At 45.9% G+C, this 13964-nt stretch overlaps 1 protein-coding gene across 16 annotated transcripts in view; it reads right to left on the reverse strand.

Moving 5' to 3' along the window:
- Positions 1–13964, reverse strand: part of LOC105469735 (PTPRF interacting protein alpha 1) — a 121356-nt gene that overhangs the window by 47194 nt on the left and 60198 nt on the right. For 11 of the 16 annotated variants that reach the window (XM_011721206.3, XM_011721202.3, XM_011721200.3 and 8 more), the window contains exons 8-15: positions 13122–13268; positions 11335–11469; positions 10402–10476; positions 9946–10029; positions 7500–7631; positions 5748–5810; positions 4716–4795; positions 3845–3980 (exon numbers count right to left, since the gene is read on the reverse strand). In XM_011721206.3, the coding sequence (XP_011719508.2) occupies positions 3845–3980; positions 4716–4795; positions 5748–5810; positions 7500–7631; positions 9946–10029; positions 10402–10476; positions 11335–11469; positions 13122–13268 (852 nt within the window). The remainder of the gene's footprint in view (positions 1–3844; positions 3981–4715; positions 4796–5747; positions 5811–7499; positions 7632–9945; positions 10030–10401; positions 10477–11334; positions 11470–13121; positions 13269–13964) is intronic. The other 5 variants (XM_011721212.3, XM_011721204.3, XM_011721209.3 and 2 more) reach the window with 1 other exon arrangement.

Here is a 13964-nt window from a genome sequence, read left to right on the forward strand (position 1 = left end):
AATTCTTTAATGAAAGCCCAAAAGATTTTAGAAAGATGGGCCATGCTTATAAGGTACTGACATGAAGCAGGCAGTATTTAAGAAACTGGGGAGGGCAACAATCCATTCCTTGGACCCTTGTGATATTAATGCCCTAACATGGACATGTGGCACTTCCATGGTGAAATACACAACTGGGAGACTGAACAGAGTCAGAAACAAAAACCGAAAATCAGCTGGGAAGGATGGGGAGGGGGAGGATGAAGAGAGGCTGATCAATGGCTGCAAATATACCCTTAGAAGAAACAAGACCTGGTGTTGGATAGATCAGCAGGGTGACTAGAGTTAACATTACTAGGTGATACACGCCAGGCGTGGTGGCGCATACCTGCAAACCCAGCATTTTGGGAGGCTGAGGCGAATGAATCACCTGAGGTAAGGAGTTCGAGACCAACCTGGCCAGCATGGCGAAACCCTGCCTCTACTAAAAATACAAAAATTAGCCAGGCGTAGTGGCTCATGCCTGTAATCCCAGCTACTCGGGAGGCTGAGGCAGGAGAATTGCTTGAACCTGGGAGGTGGAACATGCAGTGAGCCCAGGTCGCACCAATGCACTCCAGCCTGGGCGAAAGAGAGAGACTCTGCCTCAAAAAAAAAAAAAAAAAAAAAAAAAAAGGTGATACATTTCAAAATAGCTGCAAGGGAATAACTTGAATGTTCCTAGTGTAAAGAAAGGAGAAATACGTAAGGTGATGGATATCCCAATTACCCTGATGTAATTACACGAATGTATCAAATTATCACATATACCCCCTAAATATGTATACCCAATATGGATCAATAAAAAAATACATCTGTGTTCCAATTATACATGCTACTGGAAAGTTACAAAAAAAAAAAAAGATTTAAATCCATATCAATTGAGTTCACTCAGTTGTTGTAAATTTCGTGTTTTCGAGTACCCTCTAACCAACCTGTGTGTCCACATCCTGCCCTACCTGAGGCTCTTACTACCAAGCCTGAACAAGCAAAGGAGGGCAGCAGCAACTGAGAGAATCAAGGGTGATCTCAAGAATGGCAGAGGGCCGGGCGCGGTGGCTCAAGCCTGTAATCCCAGCACTTTGGGAGGCCGAGACAGGCAGATCACGAGGTCAGGAGATCGAGACCATCCTGGCTAACACGGTGAAACCCCGTCTCTACTAAAAAATACAAAAAACTAGCCGGGCGAGGTGGCGGGCGCCTGTAGTCCCAGCTACTCGGGAGGCTGAGGCAGGAGAATGGCACAAACCCGGGAGGCGGAGCTTGCAGTGAGCTGAGATCCAGCCACTGCACTCCAGCCTGGGCGATAGAGCCAGACTCCGTCTCAAAAAAAAAAAAAAAAAAAAAAAAAAAAAAAAGAATGGCAGAGTACGCGGCATGGGCAGCTCAGTGCTGACTGGCCACGTCTGACTGAGGCATCACGTATGTCATCAGAATGCAGAGGGTAAAGTGTGTGTGCCGGGACCTACACAATCCCCCAGATGTGATTCTTTCACGCCGCCTCACTCTTCAAGCCCCCAACACCTCCTCTCCCATTCTCACTCTCAGCCGGTGACCTTCCCATTTCATGGAGACAAAACCAAGGCCTGCACTCAGCCTTCCTCCTCTCTGGGATCAGCCCCACCTGCTGGGCAGCAGCCTCAAGCCCTGGCTCCCACCCGGATCTCCGGCCATCACGGCTCCCTCTCTGGATAAGCAAGTTCCACTAGCTCGTCCCATTAGCACAAGGACATTTTCTCCAATCCCTCAGCAAATCTTGTTGGCACTCCATAACAATACACTGAACATGTTCCACGTGCTGCTTCTCCTTCCCCCTTCACATCCCTGCTCAGACGTCACCCTCACTATACTGTCTCCCTGGCCTCCCTACTTACAATTCTTACTCCCCTGCTCACTCCACAACTCAGGGTCCCCCTGAGTCCCATTTCCGTGCTTATTACCATCTGACATACCTGGATGGTTTAAAAATATGTCCACAAACACTTTTAACACTCATCCCTTTAAGAGGTGGAGGGTGATTCTCACCCCAAACCCTGAGCGTGGGCAAGACTTAGCGCCTCACTCCAATGAACAGACTAGAGAGGAAGTGAAGGCTGCAGCATCCAAGACCAGGACTGGAAAGGCTGTGGGACTTTCTTCTCGCCCTCTCCTAGAGTACGGGCTGCTCGCATCACAATGCAAGGACCACAGAGCAGCCCTGGTGGCCAGATCCAAGTGGTGGGTGATGGCCCCGAGGCCTCCTGCCCCAGCTGGGTTTTTCTGCGGCTCCAGTCTTGCCAGATTGAGCCAGGACTGTCCTGCTCTGCTGCTCCCGCGCTCACAGGAGCCGTGAACTATGAAATGTTCACTGTTTTAAGCCACTGAGCTCTGTAGTAATTTGTTACACACCAATAGTCAACGAACACACACTACTAGACTTTATATGTCGACTGTTTGTGTCCTCTGGGATGCAGGCATTCTTCCTGTTTCACTACACACTGCTGCAGCCCTAGGTCTCTACAGGGCTGTAATGGGGCCGGGCCCAAACTAGCTGTTGAGTGACTATGGGGGCTAAAATTACACTTACATGTATTGAAACAAACGCTGCTGAACAGACCAAAGAAAGAAGGTAAATGTTCAAAGGTGAATTCTTTTCACTAAATGATGAATATATGTATTCAATTACTTCTTTTATTTTTTAGAAACAAGGTCTTACTCTGTTGACCAAGCTGGACCGCAGTGGTGCAATCATAGCTCACTATAGCGTTGACCTCCCGGGGCCCAAAGGATCCTTCTACCCCAGCCCCAAGAGTAGCTGGGACTGCAGGCGCATGCCACCATGCCCAGCTAATTTATTTATTTGTAGAGACAGGGTCTTACTATGTTGCCCAGGCTGGTCTCAATCTCCTGGGCTCAAAGGACCCTTCTGCCTCAGCCTCCCGAGTAGCTGGGACTATAGGCACACACTACCACACCCAGCTAAGTTTTTCTTTTTTTTTTTTTAAATAGAGACAGGGGTCTCCCTGTGTTGCCGAAGCTGGTCTCAAGCTCCTGGCTTCAAGCAATCCTCCCAAAGCACTGGGATTACCGGTGTGAGGCACTGCACCCAGATTTCTATTCTATTCTATTATTTTTTGAGACGGAGTTTTGCTCTTATAGCCCGGGCTGGAGTGCAATGATGCTTTCTCAGCTCACTGCAATGCCTCCGGGTCAAGTGATTCTTCTGCCTCAGCCTCCCGAGTAGCTGGGATTACAGGCACCTGCCACCATGCCCAGCTAATATTTTGTATTTTTAGTACAGATGGGGTTTCACCATGTTGGCCAGGCTGATCTCAAACCCCTGACCTCAGGTGATCCACCTGCCTTGGCCTCCCAAAGTTCTGGGATTACAGGCGTGAGCCACCCGCACCTGGCCTACTCATTTATTTTTAATCACTACTTTAAATCCATGATTATCACTGTATTTAAAAATGACTGTATTTTTATAAGAATTCCTATTAAAAGAAAGAAAGGAAAAAAAAAAAAAACTACAGACGCCAGGCACAATGGCTCACGCCTGTAGTCCCAGCACTTTGTGAGGCCGAGGCAAGAGGACTGCTTGAGGCCAGGAGTTCAAGAGTAGCTTGGGCAACACAGACCCTATCTCTTTAAAAAAAACAAAAACAAAAACAAAACCCTATTTTAAAAAATGCTCTAAAAGCTAAACTCTTAGCCAGAAAATAGAAAATGAGAGGAGGTCAAGAAAGGCAATGACCTATCAACATTTTTATTCCAAAGCAGTCTGAAAGCCACAGGATAAGCAGGTTAACTTTCACGTAAGCAGAGGTATTTCACACAAAGACCTTGCCTTGGAAGGCTCATCTCGCAGGGCTGCCAGACGGCCTTTCTGCGGGCGCCGCAGCACTGCGCTGGTGCTGTAGGAGTCTGTGTGGCCGTCTGCCATGGGGAACCTGAAATCTGGGACACTGCCCAAGTGGGGTCGGCTGAAATATGAAAAATAAGAATGATCATTATTAGAAGAAAAGGAAATAAACTCTCTTCTAGTTAAGGCAGAATCTATCAATTTGGAAAAGTTACTCCACACAGGAAAGGGTCTCCAGGGAGGGCACTGCTCTCACCCGCCCCAAGAGCTACTTGTTGCCTCCTCCAGGACAACAGTTTCAGTCTCTCAGCCCCACCAGGTAGAAAGCTCTCCAGGAAAAGCTGTGCAGATGGCCACGGTGATGAGCAACAAGGAGCCCAGCTGTCTAGGACGAGAGAGACCCCGGGTCCCCTGAGACCCCTCCTCTGGGTCCAGGTGTCCGGCTCTGCATTTCTGCTCCACTTTCCCAGGGCTGACGAGAAACACAGCCACACGCCACTGCTGGCCTTCAACTGCTCTGCAATTGTCCCACCCGTGCCAGCATCTGTGGTGTGAAATCTTGGGATCTGTCATCCTGCTCTTACATCATCAGTGTCACACTCTGCTGGCACCTTGATTAATATATCCAAATACTAACTGATCAAAACTCCTGCGTTTTGGAGTTCTGCCAGTGATGTGTGTCCTCAGTACCAAGCTCTAACCTTTGAGTTATTTCACTCTTCTCTCTTGCTTCCTACTAAGCTACAGGCTCCTTGAGGCCACACCATTAGCCGCACCCAGTTAGGCTGCCCACAGAGCCAAGAGCTGACCTGCCACAGGTGCTGACAATACAGCTGCTCACTGGTTAATACCATACCCATGATGAAGTGAAGCACCTCTTAGCCTCATCTGGTCTAGTTCAGCTCTCAGTGCTTCAATGTTCAGGACAAGCTGATCCTACAGAAAAGCAAAAGACTTACATTATTGCTATCTCTTTGAGATTTTAAAATCACTTACTTCAAATGTGCTCAGATGTTGAGCATAACCCTAACAGGTTAAATCAGCAGTTAAAAATACCAAACATTTTAATTCTGGGAAAATTTTCTCCAAGAGTACTGCAATAAACATAAACACTCAGACTACTACATTAACTTTGTAAGCCCTAATGAATGAAAAGCTGTGTCTTAGTCATAGAAAAGCTTTTAAGAGGATAAACACCAAATCATTAACAATTATTAGTTTTGTAGAGAAGCAGACTCTTTTAGGGGAGAAAGGGACCAAATTCACATCCTGTGCGTCTCTGTATTGTGTTTAATTGTCTTACATCAGGTATGCGTCCATTCCTGTGTCATGAGTATACTTGATCTCATTTCTAGAGCTGTGCTGTCCACCACTAGCCACACGTGGCTACTGAGCCCTTGTAATGGGTTAGTCTAAATGGAGATGTGCTGTGACTACGAAATACACAGTGGAAAAAGAATGTAAAGTAGCTCAGTTCTGTTACTATTCATACATAACGAAATAATATTTTACATATACTGAATTAAATAAAGTAGATTTTACCTATTTCTTACTTTCTAAAATGTGACTATTAGAAAATTAAACATTACATATGCAGCTCATATAATATTTCTGTTGGACAGCACTGTCATTGATGCTAATATTTTAGCTTCAAATAAATCCAGAAAGGACTCTGAATTCTGAACCATATGCACAGCCAGACTCAAAATACACCTGAAATACAAAGGCATTCAACATACAAGCCTGAGAGCGCTAGAAACTTATGGCAGTGGACTATGAGAGCCACAAACCAAGTTGATCTCCACTCTGTCAGACATCTGCAGTAACTATCATCATCATCAACTCAGTTCAACTCGGCTCTTCATGGATTTAGAGAAGATTTCAGTACCTTATCGTGTTGTGTTTCTTCTAATTGTTTTTTTGCATTTTCAACTTCTCTTAATAGAGAATTCTGAAAAAGACAGATAGTCCTTTAGTGTTTCTTTAAAATGTCCCATTTAAATACATAGCATGGCTATATCTGTTTAAAAAAAAAAAAGGACCACAGAAAGGGAACGGAGCCAGAAAGCACACCAGCAAGCATTGCTATAGTCCCAGAGTCAGACCCTCAGGCGGCGACACCTTCTCTTATGTCTCTTACTAATGTAACATCTACTCCTCACCAAATGAACTTTCTAAAGGTAGGTATGTCAAGTTCACGGTGCAAGTTCATTTTAGTCAGTTAAACTGGCTTATACTAGCTTTTAGACTTTATAATTTCTTGGTCACTTGTGAAACCTGAATTTAAGTTTCAAAGATAATCAAAGAAAAAAATCAAAGATAAAAACACTGCTCCATTAAGGCTGACCCACTGATCAAGGAGGTGAGTGGGATAACAACTCTGTGTGGTCTCTGGAAATGCCCTCCATGGTCAGCACCATGTAAATAAACGTGTCATGCAATGAGCGGGAATCATTAGTCTCTGAGATGAGCAGACCCCAATCCTAACAGCCAATCTCAGCGCAGTTTCTGAGTCTCATCGCTAGGGACACTGCATAGTCAGGACAGGCTTTATCAAACTGGAATCCAGCTGCTACCCATTAGAGCTTCTCTGACACAGATTCTAGGATATCCCTTCCCTTTGGCGACAGCTAACATGTTTCCATGACGACAGTGCTCAGAGTCCAGGCTCAGCCTTCAACTTTTTCCAAATCAAATGAAAAAGAATGAAGGTAGAGGTTGGAATATTTATTTGGTTTCAGCTGATTAAACCCTTTCTAGCACACGATACTCCCTAAGTGACCTGTTTATAAATGAGACAGAAATTAACTTTTTTCTTTTTTTTTTTTTTGAGACAGGATCTTGCTGTCACACAGGCTGAATGAAGCAGAGTGGCACGATCTCGGCTCACTGCAACCTCCACCTCCTGGGTTCAAGCGATTTTCATGCCTTAGCCTCTCGAGTAGCTGGGACTACAGGCAGGTGCTTCCGGGTCAGGCTAATTTTTATATTTTTAGCAGAGACGGGGTTTGGTCATGTTGGCCAAGCTGGTCTCGAACTCCTAGCTGAAGTCATCTGCCTGCCTCGGCGTCCCAAAGTGCTGGGATTACAGACGTGAGCCACCGTGCCCGGCCAGAAATTAACTTCTAATGCATGAACAATAAAGGGGTGAGGGTTGGGCCCAAAAAATGATCCAAGTGCAGGGGCTGGCAAACTAGAACTTGATGGCCAAAACCAGCCCACTGCTTATTTCTGCAAATGAATCTTATTGGAACATAGCCACACCCATTCATTTACATGTTATTTATGGCTGCTTTTGTGCTAATTACTTGATTGGCATAAAATTATTTAATTACTTGTAATTACTAAAAGCCTAAAATATTTATTATCTGGCCCTTTATAAAAATCACTTACCTACAGTTATTCTAGAGAATAAGAATGATAAACAATTTCCCATACATGCAAATGGGGCAAGGACATAGCAAACAATAAGTTAATTCAGTGACTGGATAACTGTGTGTACCTTTTCCACTTTAAAGAGTAATTCCCACTTTCGGTAACAGCTGCTAACCACTGTTACACATGCCTGCTCAGGGGCAGATGAGCAGTCTTTTGGCAGAGGGTGGGAAAGCGCCAGCGATGTCCGTGTTATCTAACCTACCTTATCTTCCAAAGCAGCCATTCTCTCTTTAAGATGAAGTTGAAGCCTCTCATTAGATTCTGAAAGTAGCTTGTCAACAGTGTCTGATAAACGTTTATTATGTTCTTCGTTCATTTTTTCTCTTTGCCTTGCCTAAAGCAGGAGAAATATAGACTTATAAACCTCATGTAAATGCTCAATCATTATTTTAAAAGCACAAGGACCAACAGGGTGAGCCCCATGCGTGCCCTCCCCTCCCCGGTTGCTGCCCGCACTGCCGTCTTGAGTGGATTTTTGCATCGTGACCAGAACCAACTCATGGACACGGGGAACACAGGACAAGTCTTGGAGAGATCATTAACTAGAAGGTCCCACTGCTCCTGCGACAGGACTCCTCAGGAATGTCCCTAGTTGTTAACTGTCAGAGGGACTTAAGGAGCAGATTTATAGCAGATATTTAGAGGAACAGCCTGTCTCCACGCTGGGAGAGGAATTTCCCCTTGTGTCACTAAAAGCTTGGGTCTGGATTTGGGGAGGAAGGGTGAATTTAATTTACAAAGCTAAAAAGTTTGTTTTGGAAAAAAAAATTAGTAGCACTAGAGAGACTTTCATATTTTTTCTTTATACCTCTATGTTGCTTAAATTTCTTGTAATGGAAATTTATATTCAAAAATTATAAATAATTACCTTAAGTAATTTTAATATGTAGTAACAAAACTGACATGTCTGTTATTTTATAAAACCATAATTAAGTTCATGGTTTAAAACCTGTTTCTCGGCTGGGCGCGGTGGCTCAAGCCTGTAATCCCAGCACTTTGGGAGGCCGAGACGGGCGGATCACAAGGTCAGGAGATCGAGACCATCCTGGCTAACACGGTGAAACCCTGTCTCTACTAAAAATAATACAAAAAACTAGCCGGGCGAGGTGGCGGGCGCCTGTAGTCCCAGCTACTCAGGAGGCTGAGGCAGGAGAATGGCGTAAACCCGGGAGGCGGAGCTTGCAGTGAGCTGAGATCCGGCCACTGCACTCCAGCCTGGGTGACAGAGCGAGACTCCGTCTCAAAAAAAAAAAAAAAAAAAAACCAAACCTGTTTCTCAAATGACAGGCAGAAGGGGACAGGAAGTGTTAGCAGGTGGCACCTGTCCAGGTGGCACCTCCACGCCCTCATCATCCAAGTGCCCTTGCAGTGCTCGGGGGCTCCTCCCAGGCAGGGGGCAGTGGCACGGGGTTATGACGTGCACTTGAGTCATGCTGCCCAGGCAGGAGGAGAGAGCCACGAGACCGCACCATCAGTAGTGCATTCAACCCCCGTGCGCCCAGTTTCTGCACTGGGAAAACATGGGGAGTGACCTCTCCTTTTCTCACAAGGTCTAACATGTAGCAACTCTCATTACCTGGAAGGGTCCAGCACATCATGGGGCATACAGAGTATCACATACTTCCTCTTAGGAAAGAAACAATATCCTTCTTTGTGCTTATTTTCTGTCAGCATTTAAATAATTTTTAAAGAACACAGCTTAAAGTTCACTGTTGTGTCTGTGCGCATAAGTGTGCGTTTTGGAAGGGGAGGTGGGGACTGCCTAAAACGTACCCTCTCACTGGGAGTGGGAATCATTGTTTCCCGGAAGCTCATTTGACTCTCTGCAGGGCATGGCCGAGAATACAGATTTCTGGTGAAAACAAAATCTAGTAGCCTTAAATTATAAAGCGGGTTGATGTGAGAGTGCAAGAGTTCTACAATTAGATGCTGCACGCTTCCTTTCTCCACCTACTTGTTAAAGAGAAATCCGGCCCAACCCCCAGGCCTGGTACCAGCTGGCCCTGGGACTGCTCTTGCTATTACTTTTTCCTGGATGTTCCATACTGACATCCGTCCAACTCTTCCAGAAAGACAATCTTAGGATTCAACGGACAGAAGTCTCCACTGCCACACTCCTTCCTAGTGCTTTTTACCGTAGCTCAATTACGGTGTTGCCCTTGCTTAGAACTATTCATTCCAACACACCACGACGTCTGCAGTGTTTTAACCTGGGACAGAGGTCAGGCCTCTGACCTGCATTTGGGAATTCAGTGCCACATCCTAGGCAAGTAGACTAGTCATCCAGGACAATGGGCCTGCCTCTACCCACGCCGGTACCACAGGTACCTAGAACAATTCCCCTCATAGGCCACTAGACAAGCAAGAAGCATTTTTGGACGCGGGGATCTAATCTACCCCCTGAAGCACTGCCTATGATCTCAAATTTCTTCTGCGGCTCCCAACACTGACTGAAAACTGCTACTGTGTGGGATGTACACATTAGCAGGCGACTCACAGATGAGGGCACAAAACAAATGCACGTGACCAGAACTGAGCTGGAGGACCAACATCTCAGTCAGGGGTGGGAGGCCCCGAGCTCCCCACAGCCCGAGCAATGCCCTTGCAGCACCCACTCAGCGCCCCTGCCCTCAGGGCTGCATGCTCACCCGCTGCAGTTCTTGATTCTTCTCCTCCAACTGTGCTTCCATCTGCCGTAACCTTTCTTCAATGTTGCCGTGTCTCTCTTCAGCCTGTCAGCAGAAATAGCATCAGCTTACCTCATCCTTACACTTCATTAACAACATGCTGCATACTACTGCAGTGGCAACAGGCAGGACATGCTCTGCGTGGACTCCTCCGCCATACTAAACGGAAAGCATTTACTCATCCATCAACACAGCTTACGGGGCTTCACGTGCTGGGCTGGGAGGTGGCTAGCCCTCTTGTGTTGGTGATTCTGAAGCATGGCTGCTGCTGGTGACTGACTGGGTGTTTCCCCCCAACCCCTATCCCCAATCTCAATGGAGTTGTGATTCCCCCATCCTTAGACTGCTTCTGGTCAGTCAGCATGGAAAGCAGAAAGCAGCAGCAAGCACAAGCAAGGAGCAGTGCACCCATTCTACCTTCCTAAGCTTGGAAGTAAGTTCCAACAGTTTAGCTTCCTTAGCAGCAGAGCTCCCAGAAGACAAAAGGTCAGACTACATAGCCGACAAGGGACAGGAAAGATAACAGGGGAGAAAAGAAATTGAGACTTTAAAAGCAGATCATGGAGTGGGAGGAAAGGTTCTCTTAAGCTGTTAGCAACAAATTTGCTAGAAGGAATAGGTCTGTAGGCCCTAAAACCATCTGAATGGTCCAGAAGGATGCCCTCCCCAGCAGCTTGAAAAGCTTGAGCCAGGAGACTCAGGACGACGGACAGCGGCCTCGGCTCCTGCTGCTCGCCTGCCTGGCACTGCAGTGCTGGGCTCCCCATGCCCCAGAGGCTGGGTGTTTGCCCAGTGATGTGCTCCCTGGATTCTTGCTGGTCCCAGGACCTATGACAGCATTTACCTCTTTAGCTGCTTCCCTCATGAATGGTGAGAACTTGGAGGGACTGTGCCTTGCACATGCCTAGTCAACAGTTGTTGGACAAATGAATAAATATTACTTAAAAACACATTTTTAAGTAATTTCAAAAATGTGATTTTTTGAAATGTGATAATTTTAAAAGAATGGCATCTTCCTATTTCTGAGAAAAACTACCTTCTTTTACAGAGGCTTCTATCCTATGCTTAAGCTGGTGACCAAAACAATTTTACGAAGCAGTAACTCTCAGATCACACATGCTGTGGACAAATAGTATACAGCTCACAACACCAAGGGAGACTTCAGGATAAAAGGATCATGTCTGGCATTTACGAAGTGTTCCAATCTCAGATGAAAGAGCACTCAAACCAAATCTGTGCTCTTCCATGGATTTAGGAGCTGATGTAATAAGAACAGTGACAAACAAGGTACATAGGCAAGGCACAGTCACAGGCCTGGCAGCCAAACCAGAACAAAGCTCATGGCACTACCTTGGAAAGCGCTGCCACCCTCTGGGCCAGCTCCGCCTCCACCTCAGGGAGCGTCTCTGCCTTCCTCAGTGTCTGCTGCAGCTTTTGCTCTGCCAATTCCAAGCGCTCCTGTAACTGGCGGTTTTTATCTTCAGTCTATAAAATGAGAGCAAAGCATCAAAATGCAGCAAATCTTCTAGCTGTATCAGTTTTTAGCAGATTGAAACAAACTGAAATGCAGATACAGACTAAGAGAGTCATGATGGAAGAGCTACAGTGATGGGGGTTGCTTCTGGGTCAGGTTTGTGTGTGTGTGTGTGTGTGTGTTTTGAGATAGTCTTGCTTTGTCACCCAGGCTGGAGTGCAGTGGCACAATCTCGGCTCACTGCAACCTCCACTTCCCGAGTTCAAGCAATTCTCCTGCCTCAGCCTCCTGAGTAGCCGCAATTATAGGCATGTGCCACCACACCTGGCTAATTTTTGTATTTTTAGTAGAGACAGGGCTTTGGCATGTTGGCCAGGCTGGTCGTGAACTCCTAACCTCAAGTGATCCAACTGCCTCAGCCTCCCAAAGTGGTGGGATTACACGTGTGTGCCACTGTGCCTGGCCTGGGTCAAATTTTCCTGTTGCCTGGAGTACATGCCCACTTTCCTGGGCTTCGTTTCAATGTGCAAAACACCTCTTGCCAAAGTATTTGCTCTTCCTAAATAACTTCTAAGAAACTTTTTTTTTTTGTTTAAAGACAGAGTCTCGCTCTGTCACCCAGGCTGGAGTACAGTGATACTCTTACAAGAGTAAGTATGGTTTAACGAAACCACAGGAGACACAATTTCTTACTATAAACTTCATTGCCTTTTTTTTTTTTTGAGACGGAGTCTAGCTGTGTCGCCCAGGCTGGAGTGCAGTGGTGCAATCTTGGCTCACTGCAATCTCTGCCTCTCAGGTTCAAGCAATTCTCCTGCCTCAGCCTCCTGAGCAGCAGCTGGGATTACAGATGTGCATCACTACGCCCAGCTAATTTTTCTATTTTTAGTAGAGACAGGGTTTCACCATGTTAGTCAGGCTGGTCTCAAACTCCTGACCTCATGATCCGCCTGCCGTGGCCTCCCAAAGTGCTGGGATTACAGGCGTGAGCCACCGTGCCCAGCCGCATTTTTATTTTAGACACGGGGTCTTGTTCTGTGGCCCAGGCTGGAGTCCAGTGGCACAATCATAGCACAGTGAAGCCTTGAACTCCAGGGCTCAAGGCATCCTCCCTCCTTAGCCTCTTGAGTAGCTAGGGCTAAAGGCACATTCCACCATGCCGAGCTAATTATTTATTTTTTTAATTTTCTGTAGAGACAGGGTCTTGCTATGTTGACCAGACTGTTCTCACATTCCTGGGCTCAAGTGATCTTCCCGCCTCAGCTTCCCAAAGTGTTAGAATGACAGGCATGAGCCACTGCGTCTGACCAAGACTTTATTTCTCATACCATTCATTTATCATAGTGCTCCCACTTAGTAACAAATAGCCAGTTGCCTTGAAGTTCTTTGCCACTCTCTCCTCCTTTGGTAAAAATGCTAAAAAGCAATAGATTAACTTTCAATTACAACAAAAGAAAAAATTGAGGACAAAATGGTTAAATCAAATCCTACGTTATCAAAACCTGTAAACTGAAGGAACTCCCACATATCTTGAACATAATATTCTAAGGTCATAAAAACTTGATATTTGGACTTGATTTCCAACATGAAAGTGAGAGAAAAAGGGTCTTTAATTTCATTAATAATTAACTGAAGCCAGACAAAGATCGATAAAATCCATTACCTGTCGATGCATAGAATCTTTATTTGCAATTTCATTTTCAAGTTTATCATTGAGGTCATGCACAGATGTGGCTTCACGCTGTGCAGCGAGGTAGCGTTTTTCAAGAGTAGTGATTCTCTCTTCCATGTCTTCCTTTTGGGCCATGGCCTAAATTAGTATTTCAGAGAGGACAAAAAAGTACGTAACTAACAGATTACACATTAAGATACTTAAGAGAGAAAAAAACTGAACTAAATCCCAAATTTCCAATCAAATTAAAAATTAGCATCTTCAGGCCAGATACAGCAGCTCACTCCTATAATCACAATACATTGGGACGCTAAGATGGGAGGATGGCTTGAGGCCAGGAGTTCAAGACCTTGTCTCTACAAAAATATTGTATTTTATTTTTTGAGACACAGTCTCCCTCTATCACCTAGGCTGGAATGCTGTGGTGCAATCAGGGCTCACCACAGCCTTGACTTCCCAGGCTCAAGGGATCCTTCCACCTCAATCTTCCCAGTAGCTGGGACTACAAGCGCATACCACTATATCCACTAATTTTTAATTTTTTGTAGAGATAGAGGTCTTACTATGTCGCTCAGGCTGGTCTTGAATTTCTGGGCTCAAGAGATCCTCCTTGGCCTTCCTTTGGCCTCCCAAAGTGTTAGGATTACAGACGTGAGCCAGCATCCCTGGCCAAAAAAATTTTAAAGAAACAAAAATTAGCCACGCATGGTGGCATGCCCCTGTAGTCCCAGGTACTTGGGAGGCTGAGGCAGGAGGATTGCTCGAGTCCGGCAGTTCAAGGCTGCAGTGAGCTATGATGGCACCACTGCACTCCAGCCTGGGTAACAGAGAGAT

This window comes from Macaca nemestrina, chromosome 12 (assembly GCF_043159975.1).
Source record: "Macaca nemestrina isolate mMacNem1 chromosome 12, mMacNem.hap1, whole genome shotgun sequence".
In the NCBI taxonomy this organism is placed as follows: Eukaryota; Metazoa; Chordata; class Mammalia; order Primates; family Cercopithecidae; genus Macaca; species Macaca nemestrina.